Source organism: Sebastes umbrosus, chromosome 21 (assembly GCF_015220745.1).
Source record: "Sebastes umbrosus isolate fSebUmb1 chromosome 21, fSebUmb1.pri, whole genome shotgun sequence".
NCBI lineage: Eukaryota > Metazoa > Chordata > Actinopteri > Perciformes > Sebastidae > Sebastes > Sebastes umbrosus.
The window spans coordinates 5,591,124-5,609,969 of NC_051289.1; the positions used below are offsets into that span (position 1 = coordinate 5,591,124).

Here is an 18,846-nt window from a genome sequence, read left to right on the forward strand (position 1 = left end):
ACAGATACGATCTTGTGTATTGTTAAATGTCAGTTCTGATTCTTGGTTTTTATGCCCTTCGGCGCTTTGTTTCTGCTGCCGACCCCCTAATTTGCCTACGTTACAGTAGAGTACATCCACTTCTATAAACACAGATATCTGAGCCTAGTAAGAGAGGGAGTTTCTGTACAATATGGTAAACATGCTGTACTTCGTTTCGGCCACTTAGGGTTGTTGTCTGGTTTCCATTTTCTCGTCTGAAACTTGAGTTACACGTGTGTCGATTTATAAAAAAAAAATGCCGGAAACATATTTGAGATTATGTAGGAATCGTTTTCTGGAGGAATGTAGAATTTACATGCTATGTTTGACTTTTTATGTCTTTGGAAATGTGGTGTGTTTTCACAATGCATTGTGCTGGTTTGAAAGGGCGCCAGTTTCCATGCTCCAGCATTTCCAATTTTATTTATAAATGCTGACAAATCACATATTTTCAGAGCGGTTTCTGGAAAGAAAATGGTGCGTAGAGGCAACAACATACTTTAATGATTGTCTTCCTTCGGGCTGCAACAACATCCGTATGAAAGTTCACAAAAACAAACTTTTTTTTTTTTACAGTAAATGCATTTATTGACAGGAAATGAAATCATCCCATTATTCCCTACATCTCACTTTACAGAGGACAATCTACACTTGTCATCAGTTTGTTCGATTAAAATGGAAAACTCAGCTCACGTCAGAGCTCTTTATGCGTCAGTAATGATTCTGTCGAATAGCGTTAGTCATGCCAAACATTCTCTTCCAACTATGACGGTTCTCTAATTTTGCTGATAAAAATCTTTTGCATGATTTCACAACAGATCACCGTCATCTCTGATATCTTGAGTCATTCTTTTTGTTCATGGTTAACAGAATAACTGGACATGTTAGAAAATAAGCTTATTCACTCTCTTGCTGGGAACTTTATTACTCATTTCAACCTTGACAAAGCGTATACCAGATCCACTCCTTCCATTCTTGCTTTTCACAGTAAAAGCCCTAGAGATATAATATTCGCAGGCGAGTATTCACATTTTTGTGTTGTTTATTTGACATGCCCCCGGTGTGTAAAGGCCTTAACTCTCAGCTTATAACTCAAAATTTAAAACTATTCCTTTAAGTAAAACAAATAGGCTCCACTGATAATCACATGGTTAATAATGATACCAGTTTAAGGTTAACACCTTTCAATGATTCTCCTCTGTGTTTCGTTTGCAATGTCACACCTACAAATGAAAAAAAAAGTGTAATACTTTCTTAAGTTTAATGTTGATATGGGGAGTGAGACATGAAACTGTTAAAACTTTTGCCTCCATCAGCAGATGTCTGTTTGTTTTCAAGGTCTGACCAACGCTACACTCCCCCTCTCTGACTTCTCTTTACTGAACGACAGTTGGGAGCGCTCCATTTAATGCATTTGGCCTCTAAAAGCAGCTGCTTTGAATGACCCGACTGACACAAATTTTTTCTTTGCGTGACTTTAAAATTCTGCATTGAAGTGGCATCAGACGCTCTCAGTGTTTACGTGTTCTGTGTGGTTGTTCTTGAGCTAAGAGCTGACTTGGACTAAAATCATACTGTGGTCGTTGCAATGAGTTGTGTTGTATTGCGGTTGTCATAGCACTAAATAAAATGTGAAACCACAGGGAGAAGAGGGGAATGAAAATAATTGAGTGGTTGTATTAGATTTTTTTAAATAATGAATGTTTTATATCAAGCTTTGCGGATTTGGGACTGCAATTAATTAACATTGTTTTGTTGAGCCATTATGCAGAATATCGCATATGTAGGCCCATGCAAAGGATGTTTTCATACCCTTAAAATGTGACATAGTGTGAGTGAAGAGAACGGTACCATTAAGGTCGCAGGTGGCTGCTCGTGTCAACATTTCCTATGCAATTTCAACATTGCAAGTGGCAGGAAGTTCACCCTTTACCACTTCCTCCTGGGGGCCAGCCGCTCTTGTAAAGGGGTGGAGGAGTGGGCCCTAGTGCTAAAACAGTTAGAAAGACCCACACGTACGTCATGTGGAAATTATTGTCTGACACTTAAAGCAGTTTAGTCATCATGTTAAATACTTTGCAATTACTTGCACATTTTTTATCTACAGTATAATCTGCACAAACCCATTTATGGAATCACAAAATACATACATACATGCACACGCCATGTGTCAGATGTTGGAACAATATTGATCCATTTCAGATTGAAATGGGAAACATCATGTCACACAGCGCTGTATGAACTCTTGCCTGGAACACAATCAATCACTCTTGTCTCCTCTGCAGTGCGACTGAGGGTTTGCCCCGATCTCTGCAAATGTTTTCTTTCTTCTCTTTTTTTTTTCTTGTTGGCTCTAAACGTTTACTAAACAGAGTGTAACACTTTATTACAGATCATATTTCCATATCTAATGTACCGTAACAGCAGAGAGATTGTACATTTAGTTATGCAAACATTTCTCTGAGGAAGAGACAATCTCATTGGTTGGAGTTGAACCAATGAGATTAATCAGTGGGTGGAGCTTTCTTTTTCAGTTAGTGGCTAACAGTACACTCATAGAGTGACCTATTAGAAACAACGGGTTGAGTGTGAAGCCACTGTGAGGTCTGTTTGAAAAGTCATAGCAAATATATTGTTGCCATAACTGTAACCACTCTAAACGTTTACCTAACCTCAGTTACTACATATTCAAATATAGGCGTCTCAAGTTGTACAGCTACTGTAGACATAACCACGTTTAGTCATTATGCACCTCTGAGTTTTGCAGACCAATCATGCTTTTGTGCTACAAAATGAGCAAAGCCACGCTAAGGTATCTAAGTTAGTTGGTGAGCTTACCTGGTATAAAAATATAGCCATGCTCATAGCTAGAATATTCCAAAATCATCACTACTAATGTCTTGAATGATCAAAGTTTTGTTCCAAACTTTATACAAAGTATTTGAATATGAATTAAGTATTATAACAACAACAAAAACTGGGGTTGCCTCTGCTGCCGTCTTCGTGCTTCATCATGTGTTATCTGTATGAAATATTGATAAGTTTTAACATAATAAGACTAAAGCTTGATTTATGCTTGCCGCATCCGCGTGTCGCAACTGTCCGCACTGCCAAAGTGACGTCACACCATCAGACACCTTCGCAGCGGTTCCGTGCGGCAGGTTTTCGCCCGTCCACGCACATCCAAATGATTCTACGGATGTGGATGGGCAGAGAAAATGGAGAACTTTGAGGAGCTTTATGTTGGTTTGCCGCAAGGAGAAACCCGCATGGAGTATAAAAGATCCAAACTCTTCCTCAGCTCATGTCCGTGCGTCCATCCTTGCGGAAAGTATAACCGAGGCTTGAAAGTCTACAGCCATGCTTGGCTCTGTGGGGCCGTACTTTGGCACAGCTGCCTTCAGCTAAATGCTAACATCAGCATGCTAACATACTCACAATAACAATGCTATCATAACAGCACATGTATAGCAGGTATGTTTACCTTAGTTTAGCATGCTAACATTTGGTAATTAACACGTAACAAAGTACAGCTAAGGCTTATCGTTATTGTTGCAGGTATTTGGTCATAAAGTATTTGACGAATTAAGATTTTGACCTGATGATGGATCACGGTCATTAGGAATAATGCATGTGGGAACCATGAATGTCTGAACAATTGTTGTGCCAATCCATCATGGAGATGTTGAGATAGTCAACTGTCCCGCCGCTTGGTCAGTGCCCCTTGGCATTGGATACAGACACACTAGGTATCGATCGTTTATTGGATAAGATAAAATGTTGACTTCATTAAGGCACAAGATGAAAAGTCAGGGGATCACGAAAGTCAGTAGGATTCGTCTTCTGGGGATCATGAATGCAAAATTTAATGGCAATTCATCCAACAGTTGCCATTGCCATGCATGCAATTTTAAGTAATGAGTCAAAATGAAACACCAAAATAAAATGAAACACCAACGTGTGGTTGTTCATTAAGTGTTAATTAAAAAAAAAAGTAATTTCCTACTCACAATGACTTTAGCATGACTAAAAAGTAGGCCAGTTATATTCATTAACCGCCACAGAACCACTGGCAGAAAGTGGGCCATTAATGTTCACCAGACTGGTTCAACAGTTAGAGCAGCTATACTTTCTGTTGAAATGTCCTTAATCAGAATATTGTACCCGTACAGGCTCAGTCACCAGACGGTCAACATGCATCGGAGCTGTACAGTAGCAAATACAGCACATTACACGTCTGGAATTAGTGAAGTTAAAACCCCATCAAAGCACCACTGTGACCGAATGAACTCCCACTGACTCCGTCCCACTACTGGTCATGTTCCACTGTAAGAAAACAGGGACTCTGTTTTGACTGCACACTCTAGCCCATCATAACATTTGTTCTGAGAAAGTGGGGATTCAAATAATACACATGTGAGAGACAGCGTACTGTACGTAATTACAGATCTTAAGAGAATCTTCCGGAGTTGTTTTCATGAAAAACAGTCGGTCCCAGGGGCTTTTTTGTCGGGGTTAAACTATATAAATCTGTAGCAATCAAGTGCAGCAATTTATAGCTAAGCACGGTCTACAAGCATGCATATTTTATTACTGTTGATAGTTTCTCATTCTTCACGACTCAGCATGTTTCAGGGATCAATTATTGTGGCCACTCTGATTTTGTTTCTTAGCATACAGTATTTGAAATTAATCGGTATTGTCTTACATGATGATTGAAACCAACTTTGCAAATTGTGTTCATGTAATGTGAGTGCACGATTTCCACACATAAGGGTCTTTAATGACATTATAGGACTGATTGCGGTGGTGAGTTGGAGGATCGAGAGGCACAGGACTGTCAATAGAAAAAAGTACTTCTAAATCTGGCAGAAAATGCAAAAGTGAAATAAAATCACACTCTGCTACAAGACACAACACGTCCGGGCAAGAAATGACTGCCTGGGAGTTATGTGTACATACTTTTCTTCCTTCAGTCTGGGTGGAGATGATAACATGGCCTCAGGGCACTATTACAGCAACACACAGTTCAAAGTGAAGTAGCAGTACTGTGTCTCACCACTGGCTGTGCAACGTGTATTTACCAGTTGTTTCAACACACAGATTGGATTTAGGTCTTCATTCCACACATTCCTTGACTGTCATTCACATGACAACCATCCGATCAATGGAAATTCTTTGCTTCCTTGCAGCACCGATCAATATATTGATACACACGGTGCCTCAACAGGGGACATAGTTTATAGTCTGATCTTTGAGTATTTATTTTTTTGGTGTCTGACATTTCTGTATTGTTGTTGCTTTAAACAGATGGATGACATCGATGCCATGTTCAGTGACCTGCTGGGGGAGATGGACCTCCTCACTCAGGTGAGCTAAGACGGTTGTCATGACAACCATGGTCATACAGGTTTTATTATAGCACTTCATCCCACATCTTTTAGTATTGTACATCATTGTGGTTTACTTTTGGGACTGAAAATAAATACCTAATACTAGTCTTAATATAATATAGTATAAAAGCTATATTGCTGAGGATTTTTTAGGATCTTTTTCATTATTATTAGCATTGCTATCATTTATTTATTGCAAAAACACAAAATCTTACCAAGTATATTTGTCTTATTACTAGTCAAACTATCTCATAACCAAAACATAACAATATATAACAAATATAAATATATACAGTAATAATTTGTTAATACAAATATAACAAAACTATAAGACACAATCACCTAACAAGTATCATCTCAGTGAGATATAGAGACTTGTTTTTAGACAATGCATCTTTAATATCTTTAAAACATACTTTTGAGCATTACAGGCTTATTATGACTCACAACACTTCCTAATACAAGTGAAATATAGCTCAAAATGAGTTTTTCACAGCTAATTTCAAGATCTCTTTATCTTGAAAGGCCTAAATATTTCATCTTATTTCAATAAATCTTACCAAGCGAATTTCCCTTGTTCTACTAACAGATTTTTTTTTTAACTTATTACAAGCAAAAACACCTGGTATAGACACTTAACTTTTTGGCTGTCACAGTAAAATGCATCAGATGCTCTTTGTTTTTGCAATAAAGTACAATTTTATATGAAAGATATTATACTCACTTTTAATGCAGCACATACTGAACACAACAATGCATTTTCTACAGACTGCCCGTGGGTTAATTCCCTCATCTTATATACCTTAAATAGACTTTTCTTCTGTAGAGACAGACGACAGACCCACTAAAACCCACCATCGATCACCGAGACACTCGAGACTGGCAAGCACAACAGACCCAGCGGGGGGAAACACTCTCTGTGGTCATCTAACAACCATAAATTACACTTTCTTTTGGAGGGGAGGTCAAATGGCATGAGCCCGCCAGAGATTACACATTTTTTGTCTAAGTGAAAAACCCTGCTGATCACTTTGATGTTGTTTTTCTAACCCGCCAGTCATTTTAAATCACTTTCATTTTGCTAGGGCGGCTTCATATAACACATGGAAGCCCTGTTAGGTGTAATACTTAAAAACAGATGTAACGTTACACATGTAAACATTATGCTTTCTTACATAATGTCCAGGGAGCGCTTATGTTTTAGAATGTGTTGTGGATTAACTGGCTGAGCCTCCGGGGGTCTTGTGGCTGTACAGATATTATATCCATGCTCTTATAAACACACTGCCTGGTCTTTCTTCCCCACAGAGTCTCGGACAGGAAACAGTACCTCCTGCGCCTCTCCCCAGCACCGACGACGAAGTCAACCTGTCCATCGGCTACACTGACCTGAATGGTGACTCAACATTTTGCATGTCATGGGTGTAGAAATACAACAAAGGGCTGGGTGTTGACAGTTTGTGACAGTGACTTACTACAGTGTGGCGGTTGTGCAAAGGCAGGATGTATGTCGCATGTTTCATCACTTATCTAGTAAATCATCCAGATTGAGAGCAGTGACGTAAAAAGGGAGGAAAACAGCACTGCTCTGCAGTTTATCTGGCTACTGTTCAAGAGGTGATTTCAGACAAAGATTGAGGTCACTGTACATGCTAATTACTCAGTGTTTGCCTTTGGCTTTTATGGGCTGTGAAACAAGCAGGTTAATGTTAAAGCAAGGTTGCAGCATCTGTTGTCATTACTCTACTTAAAGTCTCCCCGATCCTGTTCAACTGTACGTCATTAAGTACGTCAGTCTTGTCAAATGATCTTTATCTATACAGCTCTTCACCACAAAATGTGTCACAAAGCTTTCTACGTTTAACTGAACGACAATAAATCACAAAATTAACCATTGTTTTTAAAAAGTAGGGCTGTCCTCAAACAAAGAAGTTCTTTGTCGACTAATCAATTTCATTCGACAGATCTGTAAAACTGAGTTTTTTCCACAAAGAATCACACAAAAGCAGCACTTTAAATCTATTGTTTACCAGAGATGTGCTCATAAGTTACTTGGAAATACAGTAAGTCATTCAGCATGAAAAAAGCTTAAAAAATGACTAATTGACTAAAGGCCTTGACACACCCAAGCCAACGGTCGGCCGTTGGCCAGTTTTGAGGCCGTTGGTGAGCGTGTCACCCTAATCGACTAAGAGGAGGCAGACCTAGTAACAAGACGAAAAATCTACAACCATGCTAGTAGCTCTCAGTGGTGCCTTAAAGTGGCTTTAGGCAGTATATTTTTGGCATCATTGTGCAAAAATTACATAATAACCTTTCAGCATATTGTAATGCAAGTGTTCTGAGAGAAAACTAGACTTCTGCTCCTCATGGCTCTGTTCTCAGGCTTTAAAAAATCTACCCCTTGACGCAAGACTTTGACCAATCACAGGTTATTTCAGTGAGAGAGAGCGTTCCTATTGGCTGTACTCCGGCTGGTGGGCGGTGCTTTGTTTGTCCTCAACTTGATCTCAACATGGCTGCCGGGTCAAAACTTTCTCATTCTACAGCTAAACAGTACACTGCAAGATGTTTCTGAAAACATTTGAGGTGAGAAATACGCAATAGAGTAACAGAATATTGATTCATATTTGATCAGCGCTGCCTAGTTTGTCCGTTTGATCGGAGTTATCGAGTGATTGACAGCTGCTCAGAGACGGCAGGCTCCAGCGCGGCTCTGATTGGTTGTTTTCCTCCGGTCTGTGAAATCTTGCAGATGCAATTAGGAGCACCGGAGGACACCGGAAGACACAGAGGAACATGATTTTTTTCAGATTACCTGTCTCATGTACTACTGTCAGGATATACTGACCGTTTTATAAAAATAATTTTGTATTAATCATATTTTCTCCAATCTGCCTACTCCAGCTTTAAATGAACAGTGTGTAGCATTTAGGGAGATCTATTGGCAGTTTTGTTTTTTAGTTCTATTGGCATTTTCTTTAGTGTTTAATCACCTGAAAATAAGAACTGTTGTGTTTTTGTTACCTCAGAATGAGCCGTTTATATCTACATAGGGAGCTGGTCCTCTTCACCGCCATGTTTCTAGACTTTACTGGCTGTAGAAAGGGACATTCATGTTTTCGGATTTTCGCATTGGCCATCGTAGTTCTCCTACATGCTTGGCACACGGGAGATGTTTCAGTTGGTTGCAATCTGCAACCTCACCGCTAGATGCGGCTAAATCCTGCATACTACACCTTTAATAATGGTCATTAATGAACCATTTACAGCCTTTATTCCAACAGGAAGACGAGGGGAGATGAATGAGGAATGAAATGAAAGAAATGCCTTCATTTTATTTTTCATTATTTTATTTGTAAGGTTGCCATGTACAATATTAAACATAAATGTTACCATTTGGTGCATTGTACCAGACCAGTTAGTTATGAAACAAAGAGAGGAACTTGTAAAAAAAGTGAAGGTTCTTAATGTTTAAGGGAGGGTACATATCAAAAAAGGAACTAATGCAAAAAAAAAAACCTGTTTGCTCAATAGTCAAGAGAGAGGTCATGAACTATTAACTGACACTTGTCTCTAATTACTGTACCAGGGTCAGCTCTTAACGAATAAATCGATTATTTTCTAACACCAGAGTCCCTCCATGAACTGGAAGACTGCGATCTGGATGCGCTCATGGCTGATTTGGTGGCTGATCTCAATGCGACGGAAGAGAAACTTGCAGCACAGATGGAAGGTCTGAAGGTGCCAACACCGCCCTTGCCAGACCTGCTGCCGCCACCACCGACGGGCCTGAGCGTCCGCCCCACCTCCTCCCTCGCTTCCCCATCATCACCAGCGAGCAGCACCAGCAGCAATGTTAGCACCCCGGCCTCCTCCTCCACCTCCCCTCTACCACCTCCGCCTCCTCAGTCTACAAAGCCTACTAAGGTGAGTCAGCCTGTGTACAGTATGTAAGATGAGTGTGCAATCAACTTTTGACCTCTCTATTGTTGGGAACTGGTTCAAAATGTATAAAGTGAGAGTTCAAACTAAGGCTTGTCAGAGGTGGTTGATACACTTTCAAGGAAAATGCCACAAAGCTGGACGACAGAGAGTGAAGAAGGAAAATGACATTTCTTTGCATTGTCAGGCTCTTAAAACGTAATATGACACATGAAGCAGAGAGAGGCAATAATGTCATAATCTCCATTTTATTGGTGGCGTGTCTGGGTTTGCCACGAGAAAGTGCTTCCTGAGCAGTGCGTGACAAGACAGTATTACTACGAAAACATCACTCGTTCCCAGCATATAAATTTCTAGTGATTTCTTTTTGTCTTTGTGGAACTGGGAAGAGTGGTATTGCTCTTATAACAGTTGGACAGTGAGATCATGGCGGAGTCGTTCCTGGACGGGAGGCATCTGTTACAGTTAGAGAGACTCGTGAGGCGAAACAGCCGAAGAGTCTGTCTGGAACAGATCAAACAGCCGTGAGGGAGGCAGGAAAGAGTAACAGGATCAATACCAAAGGTTGGAGAGAAGGGGAGGTATAGATGTGGCAGTGGTGGAGGGGGGCGAAGCCAGACGGGAGCTTATTGCTTTAGCAGGGCTTGTTACCTCATCCTTCTGAGGTAAAAACACCAGCTGTGCTGAGGCAGAGAATGTGTCATTGTTAAGTAGAGGTGTACAAGTTCATTAAAACTGCACCGTAGGCAGGATTTTAATGTAAAAACCAGTGTTATAAGCCAAAGTAAAGGGTATCCTATCCCTGCTAATTGAGATTTAGTAGATTAGAGCTAATGTCGCAAATTAAATTCTTGAGCGCTCCACACACGGGAAGTTATGAAATTAAAATGAAACACCTCCTGAGCAGAACTTAAGTGCTGCATCCACAGAAATGAATTCGCCTTTTTAAACAATTACTGAGCTTTAGAGGTGCTATTAGAGGTGCTAGTAAGCAGATTGTGTTTCCTTTGGAAAGAGCCAGGCTAGCTGATTTCTCCTGTTTAGTCTTTATGCTAAGCTAAGCTAACAGGCTGCTGGCTATAGCTTCATATTTACCATATATACATGACAGTGATATCAATCTTCTCATCTAACTGTAAGCAATACACAAATGAACATATTTCCCAAAATGTCAAACTATTCCCGATTGTGCCGTGTGCAGTTTACTGGCATCAAATATGATTTCTTGGTGCTGATTTTCGGTATGGTAGTTTATACCCCTCTTATACTAGATTATAAAAAATGGCGAATGAACATCTATTCTGCACTATAACATAACATGTTATTGTTTGTCCTATTCAGGAGGAAATCGAGGCGCAGATGAAAGCAGACAAAATCAAGCTCGCCCTTGAGAAGCTGAAGGAAGCTAAAGTGAAAAAGGTAAGACGACTGAACACGGACTCCTCTGATCTTAACATCCACTGGCAACAGTAAATTTTAAAGACCTTGTGAATTACAGCTACACGGACGTCACAGTAAAAGACGTAATGTTCAGAGATAGTACGGCTCTTTATTTTCCCTTTCGGAGGAGCCATCAATCACCGTAATGGATCCAGCCAACGTCCTGCAGAACGGCACGCTTTCTCCCTCTTTGGCTGATGTTTGGACACTTTCTCATCTTCAAAGCAGTCAACAAAAAAGCACAGACATGCGGTCTTGCATGCAAAGGTTCGCATCAGGATGTGCAATTTTACACAGAACCAAACTAGTTTTGTGCCAATTGCATGCACTGTTATAATAGGTGATGATACGACTCGTGGCTTGGCTTATAATTTACATTGGTGCAGCTGCATTAATGGTGTGTTTCGCTTTTAAGATAGTAATAATAAATTCTTAGAAAAATTTAAAGGGAACCAGCAAAAAACAGCTTTTCTAAATTGCCTTGTGTGTGTGTGTGGATGCTGAGGAAACACAGACCAGTGGCAACTTTCACAAGAACATCTGCCCATGGGTTGTTAGGTGCAGAAGAGCAAGGTGCAATCTCAGTGGTTTCAGAAAGAGTGTCTGTGGGCAGAAGCCCTCGAGTTTCAGATAAACCCACTGGTTCCGGTGCACGCTTCGACACGGATCATGTATTTTGTAGATACCTGCCTTGCATGAGGAAGTACTGTAAGAGGGTGAATAATTTGATATCCAGTGACATTACATTCAACCACATGCCTAAGGTATATTGTTTTCCAGGGTAAGTCGAGACCGAGGAACATGTGATCTAACACTCTAAATCCTCTTGTGATAACATCTCTGAAACCCACTTTTTTTTTTACGACACGAGGCGAGCGACTGGCTGACCTTGGGTCTGTGAAACTCCTCAGCTTCCCAAAGCTGGATTTGTTTCAGATGAGAGGATGTGTGAAGCCATATGAGCCTGTGAGGAAAGCACCGCTCCAGAGCAAAATTAATCTCCGCCAACTTGGGGAAAAAGAGGTGCTAAGACTGCAAAAAAAAAGAGACGAATACAATAGGGAGGAAATTACTAAAAGAAGAAAAGAAGTTGAACAGAATGGAGAGACAGAAGTGCTGATGCTCCAACTCTTCTAGTAAAACTAACATTAGGAAACAGAAACAGTCATTTACTGTGCATGGCCTGCAATTAAACTGGATAATAAACAAGCTGCATGTGCTTCAAGGCCTGAATTGATGTTGCACTTTAGAGACACCTGCTGCTGTCCACAGAATAGTTTAACTTCAATCTGGCATGCAGATGACACAGAAATGTTAGAGCCAAAAACACTTCAATAAATAGTTTCACGTTTTGGGAACAGGGATGCAAACACAGGGATGTGTTTTAGCCCCCCACAGTCTGTAAATAGCTATTCAAATTTAAAACCATGCCTATTGTAACTTTCTTGCTGAGAGTTAGATGAAAAGATTGATATCACTCTCATATCTGTCCATTAAATATGAAGCTACAGCCAGGAGACTGTTAAGTTTAGCTTTGTGTAAAGACTGGAAACAGGGGCGTAAAGATTGTAAATGGAAGTCGGAGTAATCTACACATGGTGTATGTTTTATTTGTAGTTAAAATGACACCAAAATGCAGTTCTGGCTTGGTTTTGTTGAGGTTGTGAAAAAAAAAGAATATACAAAATAAAAAAATAAAAAATAAACAAAAATAAACATATATTATTTCAAAAGAACATAAGGATATATATTTAAGTCAATAAAGAAAAGTTAGGGTTGCAACTTTGATTTAATTAATTTTGTTTTAATATTTTTTTAAGTTATATTCATAATATTTAATTATTTTTACATTGTTTTATTTACTCTATTGTAAATGTGCCTTAAACACATATCCTGTGTGGGTGACAGGACACCAGGGATATAAGTAGGTTCTGGGAATCTGGTGTGAATTTATTTTATTTATTTATATTTATTTATTATTATCATTACTTTTAATTTGTTTATCTTTATTCATAAATTTTGAAATTTAATTTATTATAATTTTTACTTTATAATTTTTTTATTTATATTTATATTTAATTATTATTATTACCTTTTTTTCTGTTTTGTGTATGAATAGCTGTAGTCTTTTTTTCTTAAGGACTATTTCCTGTAACAATGAAACACCCTTCTGTACTATAATCAAAATGGTACAGTCCAATTCCCCTCTACTATAAAGGCCATTGGAAGCTGCCACTTCCTGTTTGATAGTTTGAATTATGGCCAGCAGGTAACATGGATGGCAGCACATGTAACAAACATTTGGTTGATAAAAGTTGCATTTAACCAATAAATGAATTTAAAAGGAATGTATTAATAAGTTAATGTGGTTGTTATATAATTAACAATGTGATTGATGACAGTATGTCTACTGAAATAACCAGAAATGACTTAGCAGGTTAGCATGCTATACCCACATGTGCTTATGATGCTAACCTGCTAAGTCATTTAAGTAGACATACTGTAGTCAATCACAATGTTAATTATATAACAACCACATAAACTTATTGATAGAAGTTGTACATAACCAATGAATTCATTTAAATTGAATGTATTAATACATTAATGTAGTTATTTCAATTAACAATGTGATTGATTACAGTATGTCTACTGAAATGACTTAGCAGGTTAGCATGCTATACCCACATGTGCTAATGATGCTAACACATGTCTCTGACAGTTGGTGGTGAAGGTGATGATGAACAACGGCAGCTCCAAGACTCTGATGGTGGACGAGAGGCAGAGCGTCAGAGAAGTTCTGGACAACATGTTTGAGAAAACTCACTGCGACTGCAACGTGGACTGGAGTCTGTGTGAGACCAACCCAGAACTGCAACTTGGTGAGTTACATCTAATATAATGCACAATGTGGTTGATGCTACACATAACTGCATTTGTATCGATCATTAAATCAAACTTCATCTGTGTGGCATGTTTCACATAGTTAGAAGCTCATAATAAGATAAATATAAACAGTACAGCAATTTGAGATTAATGCACAAAATTCACACAACGATAAACCAATACATTTCAACACAAGACAGTGAAATAAATCATTTAAAATAAGTTAGATAAAGGCCATAATCATTCTAATTAACATTTTCAGTTGCTGTTCAATGGCTTGGAACATAAAAACTAGAGGCACAGTGCAAGATAATTTAATAAAATCATTTTAAAATCATCACAAAAATGACAATCTAAAACTTTAAAAGGTGTATGATTTGCACTTGTAAGAGAGAAGTTTGTAATATGGGTGGGACTAAAGGGAAATGAAGCCCACACTCGCAGGCTGAGGAGCGTTTATGACCAATTATTAATCCATCAACAATCCCCATTGCTTTTAATGTGTTGTCACTAGTTGATATAGCACCATAGTGGTTCAATCTGTGGTCATTTTATGTGTTTTAACCACCTTGTGACAGGTTAAGTATTTTCAGGGGGAAAATTAAAAACCCTTTGGTGCACATTTCCAGCGGCAGTTTGGAATAAATCAAAGAAATGCATCGCTAGAATAAGAAACTACAAAGATTTTATTAATAAAAAACAATGAATAAATACCACGGGTGATGCTGCTTTTATGACGAGTGATTTCTGGTGCAGAAACACTACGGCAATAAGAGCGAGCTGAGCAGCAAATATATCAACCGAACCAGAAAAACTTAGTGATAATAAAGATAGACTTTAACAACATAAGCCTTCACTGTGTTTTTATATGAACTGCCAACTAAACACACACACACACACACACACACACACAGTGCAGGGAGGGACATTTCATTCAGGTCCAGATGATGAAGTGTGTTTTTATTGGCACGATGGCAGCCATACTGCAGCGAGCTCACAGTGAAACATTGATCCATCCATCTCTCTATCCCTCCCCCTCTCTTTCCTATACTCTCTCTCTCTCTCTCTCTGACACACACACACACACACGTATAGAATGTAGACAGGTGGGTTTAATTTGCTGTATCGGACACTGTCAGTCATCCTCTCTGTCATACGGAAATAGAAGCCTTATGATCTCAATCCTCCGTCTGAGCCGTCTGTGCTATATTTACTTCAAGCTGCTGGACTAACATCTTCATCACATTGTTACGGAAATAATATTTAAAGAATATTTATCATGAACGGGGAGTCATATTACGCCGCCCTGAAACAGTTTTAATGAGAAACTGGTGGTAAAGTCATTAACCTCTGTGAGCAATAAATTGTAAGTCAATATTATTTTGCTTGAAAATTATATGCCAGTAATTTTATCTGCGTCCAGTTAAGCTGTGAAACACTAAATTAAAGGAAACGCCTGGATTTATTAAACCCGTATTTCCAACAGATTTCATTAGAAGTTCATTTTGCAATACTTTACAACCCTCTCTGTGGCTCTCAGCAACCAAGTTCTGTTCATCCCTCTGAAGACGTAAATCTTTAAAATAGGACTGTCAAAGTCAACGCGATAATAACGTGTTAACGCAAATTCGTTTTAACGCCACTAATTTCACACATCAACACAATCGATCTTTTGGAGGTTGTAGCGGGCTCAAAGCTAGAGTAAGAATACTGGTATCATATGAAACTAAAAAACCTAAGAAATCCATTGGTACCCACCATGTCTTACTAGCTTGTCGGGAAGGAAGTTAAATAACGCTCCAAACATACGCTAAATTTTGGGTGAGGAAAAACTGTCATGGCCATTTTCAAAGGGGTCCCTTGACCTCTGACCTTCAGATATGTGAATGAAAATGGGTTTTATGGGTACCCACGAGTCTCCCCTTTACAGACGTGCCCACTTAACGACAATCACATGCTGTTTGGGGCAAGTCATAGTCAAGTCAGCACACTGACAGCTGTTGTTGCCTGTTGGGCTTCAGTTTGCCATGTTATGATTTGAGCATATATTTAATGCTAAATGCAGTACCTGTGAGGGTTTCTGGACAATATTTGTCATTGTTTTGTGTTGTTAATTGATTTCCAATAATAAATATATACATACATTTGCATAAAGCAGCATATTTGTCCACTCCCATGTTGATAAGAGTATTAAATACTTGACAAATCTCCCTTTAAGGTACATTTTGAACAGATACAAAATTTGACTAATTCGCAATTAATCGCGATTAATCCTGGACAGTTATACGATTCAATATTTTAACTGATTGACAGCCCTACTATTAACCTTACAACAAGTACAATAAATACTGTAGACGATCCTCTTTGCAAAAACATGAGATATGCTGCCAGCCCGGAACAAATGAGGAAATGGGTGTTTCTGTTCGGTCAACATGGTTTATTTTTAACCCGCGTTTAAATTAGCTTTCTGACACATTGATTTATTTAAAGCATGACATGTAGGTTTAGGTCATTTGACTCATGGGCACGGGGGTGCACAGGTTCCTGTGTCATCTCTGACTAGCTGTGACAACTTTGACATTTGAGTTCATTTTTAAATGCCTGTAAACCCCCTGTAGCGTGTGGCGTTCTTACAGCGGTTGCAGACCTTTAATCTTTATCAACAAAAAGCCAAGTCAAGTCATGCCCAATAAACACCCACAGAGCTCAACAGCATCTTCAAACACTGTTAAATTCACCCATGTGCTCACCATGCACACTGTCTAAATGCACCATGTGGTTAATGCAGTTCAAAGGGATTTTTAAACTCTGAATACCTCGCTCTAGCTGCAAAGTCACACTGTGCATTTAATGATTGTAATAGTCAAACTATAGGCTGGAGCCCTGGCAGCAATTTATTTAATGCCTACCTCTGCCTCGGCTGCTAACCTGTAATTGGGGACCACGGCTAAACTACAGTCAAATGCCCAGTGCATTCTGGAGATCTATGGCCCTGAGTGTGTGGGTGGGCAGAGGAGGAGGAGGAAAGTGCCCTTAATGTGTTTTCGAGGTTTAGTGCCATTTAAAGTCCTTCCAGCGAAAAGGGGAGGCTTGTGTTTTATTGAGCCCCTCCTTAATTCATCCCATTTGAAATAGACGATTGTACAGCTGTGAACCTGACTCTGAACCGAGCTCAGCTGATTTAGAGATTTCATGACAGAGCGAACTACTGTACATATGGTAGAGCATTTGTTTTGATATGTTATATGGTACAAAGCTGAAACAGAGAGGACATGGTGAAACATGCTGCAGATTGTGGTTTACTCAGTGTGAGAGATTAAAAGTGTCTCCAGAGTATTGGCATTAGTGTTTGAATGTGCTGAGGAAATATTTTTTTATGGCTGTGTTTACCGCAGAGGTGGGAAGTAAGCAAGGATATTTATTAAAGTAAATGATGCATCACATCCACCCTGAACTGTATATAGTAGTTTGATACAGCAGCACCACATGGATCAGCTTATATATTAAGATGCAGCAGACAGTTTGATGCTTTCAACTCTGTACTTTCACTCAAATAAGTTTGAACGCAGGAGTTTTAAGGACCATGGGGGGCGCCATGGAGGGTCTTCACGGTGCTTTAGCTACCCCTAGGATAGCCGTAGCAGTTTCTGTAGATTATTTATAAAAAATATTTTTCATTTTCAGATTGAAGAATACTATAATTTATAATTTGGAAAATGAATAAATATATTAATAAAACAAATTGATTATTTTTAGACTAAAAAGCCAATACAGTTGATCTAATTCGGCCCATGGGCGCAGCACACATTGAACTTTACTTCCACTTCCTGTTAGCCAGTACCAGCTGTATTATGAAAGGATATAACAATCCAGATAGATATAGATTATAAATAGATATTTATTATAGATATAATAAATGTTTTCAGTCCAAAATGGCAGCAGCGGTTGTCAAAAAAACACCGGAGTTTTGTCTCTTTGCCTCTATACTTCTTTGACGTTACCACAGTCTTGGACAAGGAAAAGAAAGTGGAGGGGTTCTCAGTTGGTTGCAGTCTGCAGCCTCACTGCTAGATGCCAACACATCCTACACACTGCACCTTTAAAGCCACTATGTGTAGAATTTTAAAAGTTCTGACTTTAGCACCCTTTAATCGTACCTTAAAAAGTGGACAAATCAAAACTTATGCCATCAGAGTAATTTGAAAGATGCTATAGTCACGTAAAACATACACACATATTTGCTTTAATTAGATAATCTACTACTAGTTTGCTGACATGTAAGTTTGCTTTTCTTTTGACAGAACGGGCATTTGAAGACCACGAGAACCTGGTGGAGCCTCTCTCAGCCTGGACGAGGGACAGCGAGAACAAAGTCCTCTTTCAGGAGCGAGGGGAAAAATATGAGGTTTTCAAAAACCCACAGGTTGGTCCCCTCGCTGTATGCACCTTTTATATACTTTACCTCTCTGAACATATGATGTGCGTGTGATAGCTCAGTAGTCCAACACTGGCTGGTTCATATGTTCTTGGCCTTGGTTTGTGGAAATCTATCCCCACATTGTTTCAGCTCAGCTCCATCTGGCTATTTTCACTGTTGAATTGTTGTCTGAATTATGAGATGTCTTTCCTCCATGCGGGATGACCTCTCACATTTATGTCTTCACTGTAATATATCAGACAAAACGACTTCGGGCAACAGACAGTGAGATCTTGGCATGTTTGTTGATATAATGGGACCCTTTATAATGTCAGAGTATTTAATGGATTCGGTCTGTTGGCAGAGACAAATAGTCGGGTTGGAAAACTGGTGAGATATTCTCATTTTTAAATACTCCATCATGTCCTCCAAACCCCCCCCAACAAAAGGCTGATCTGATTTATACAGAACGCCCTTATCAGTATACAGTTTCAGCTTTTCACAAGAGCTACCAAAATAGAATTCCCCTTTGGGTTTCTCTCACCACAATGAAAACATGCCCAGACTATGATAAGAAATCAAACTAGCCTAGTCACACAGGGACAAAGAGAAGGGTTCAAGGGTTTTTGAAAGCTGTTAATTTTTTCTACTCAGGATGCTGTTTTGTTCTGATATTTTATATGTTTAAATTAAATTTTTATTTTTATTTTATCTAAAAAAAAACAATTACAGAAAGGTTTAAAAATA

The 18,846-nt window shown here is 39.0% G+C and overlaps 1 protein-coding gene across 4 annotated transcripts in view; it reads left to right on the forward strand.

The window, feature by feature from the left end:
- Positions 1-18,846, forward strand: part of LOC119480236 (amyloid beta (A4) precursor protein-binding, family B, member 1 interacting protein) — a 48,651-nt gene that overhangs the window by 23,942 nt on the left and 5,863 nt on the right. For all 4 annotated transcript variants that reach the window (XM_037756302.1, XM_037756300.1, XM_037756303.1 and 1 more), the window contains 6 exons: positions 5,332-5,391; positions 6,723-6,810; positions 9,049-9,344; positions 10,701-10,778; positions 13,519-13,678; positions 17,984-18,105. In XM_037756302.1, the coding sequence (XP_037612230.1) occupies positions 5,332-5,391; positions 6,723-6,810; positions 9,049-9,344; positions 10,701-10,778; positions 13,519-13,678; positions 17,984-18,105 (804 nt within the window). The remainder of the gene's footprint in view (positions 1-5,331; positions 5,392-6,722; positions 6,811-9,048; positions 9,345-10,700; positions 10,779-13,518; positions 13,679-17,983; positions 18,106-18,846) is intronic.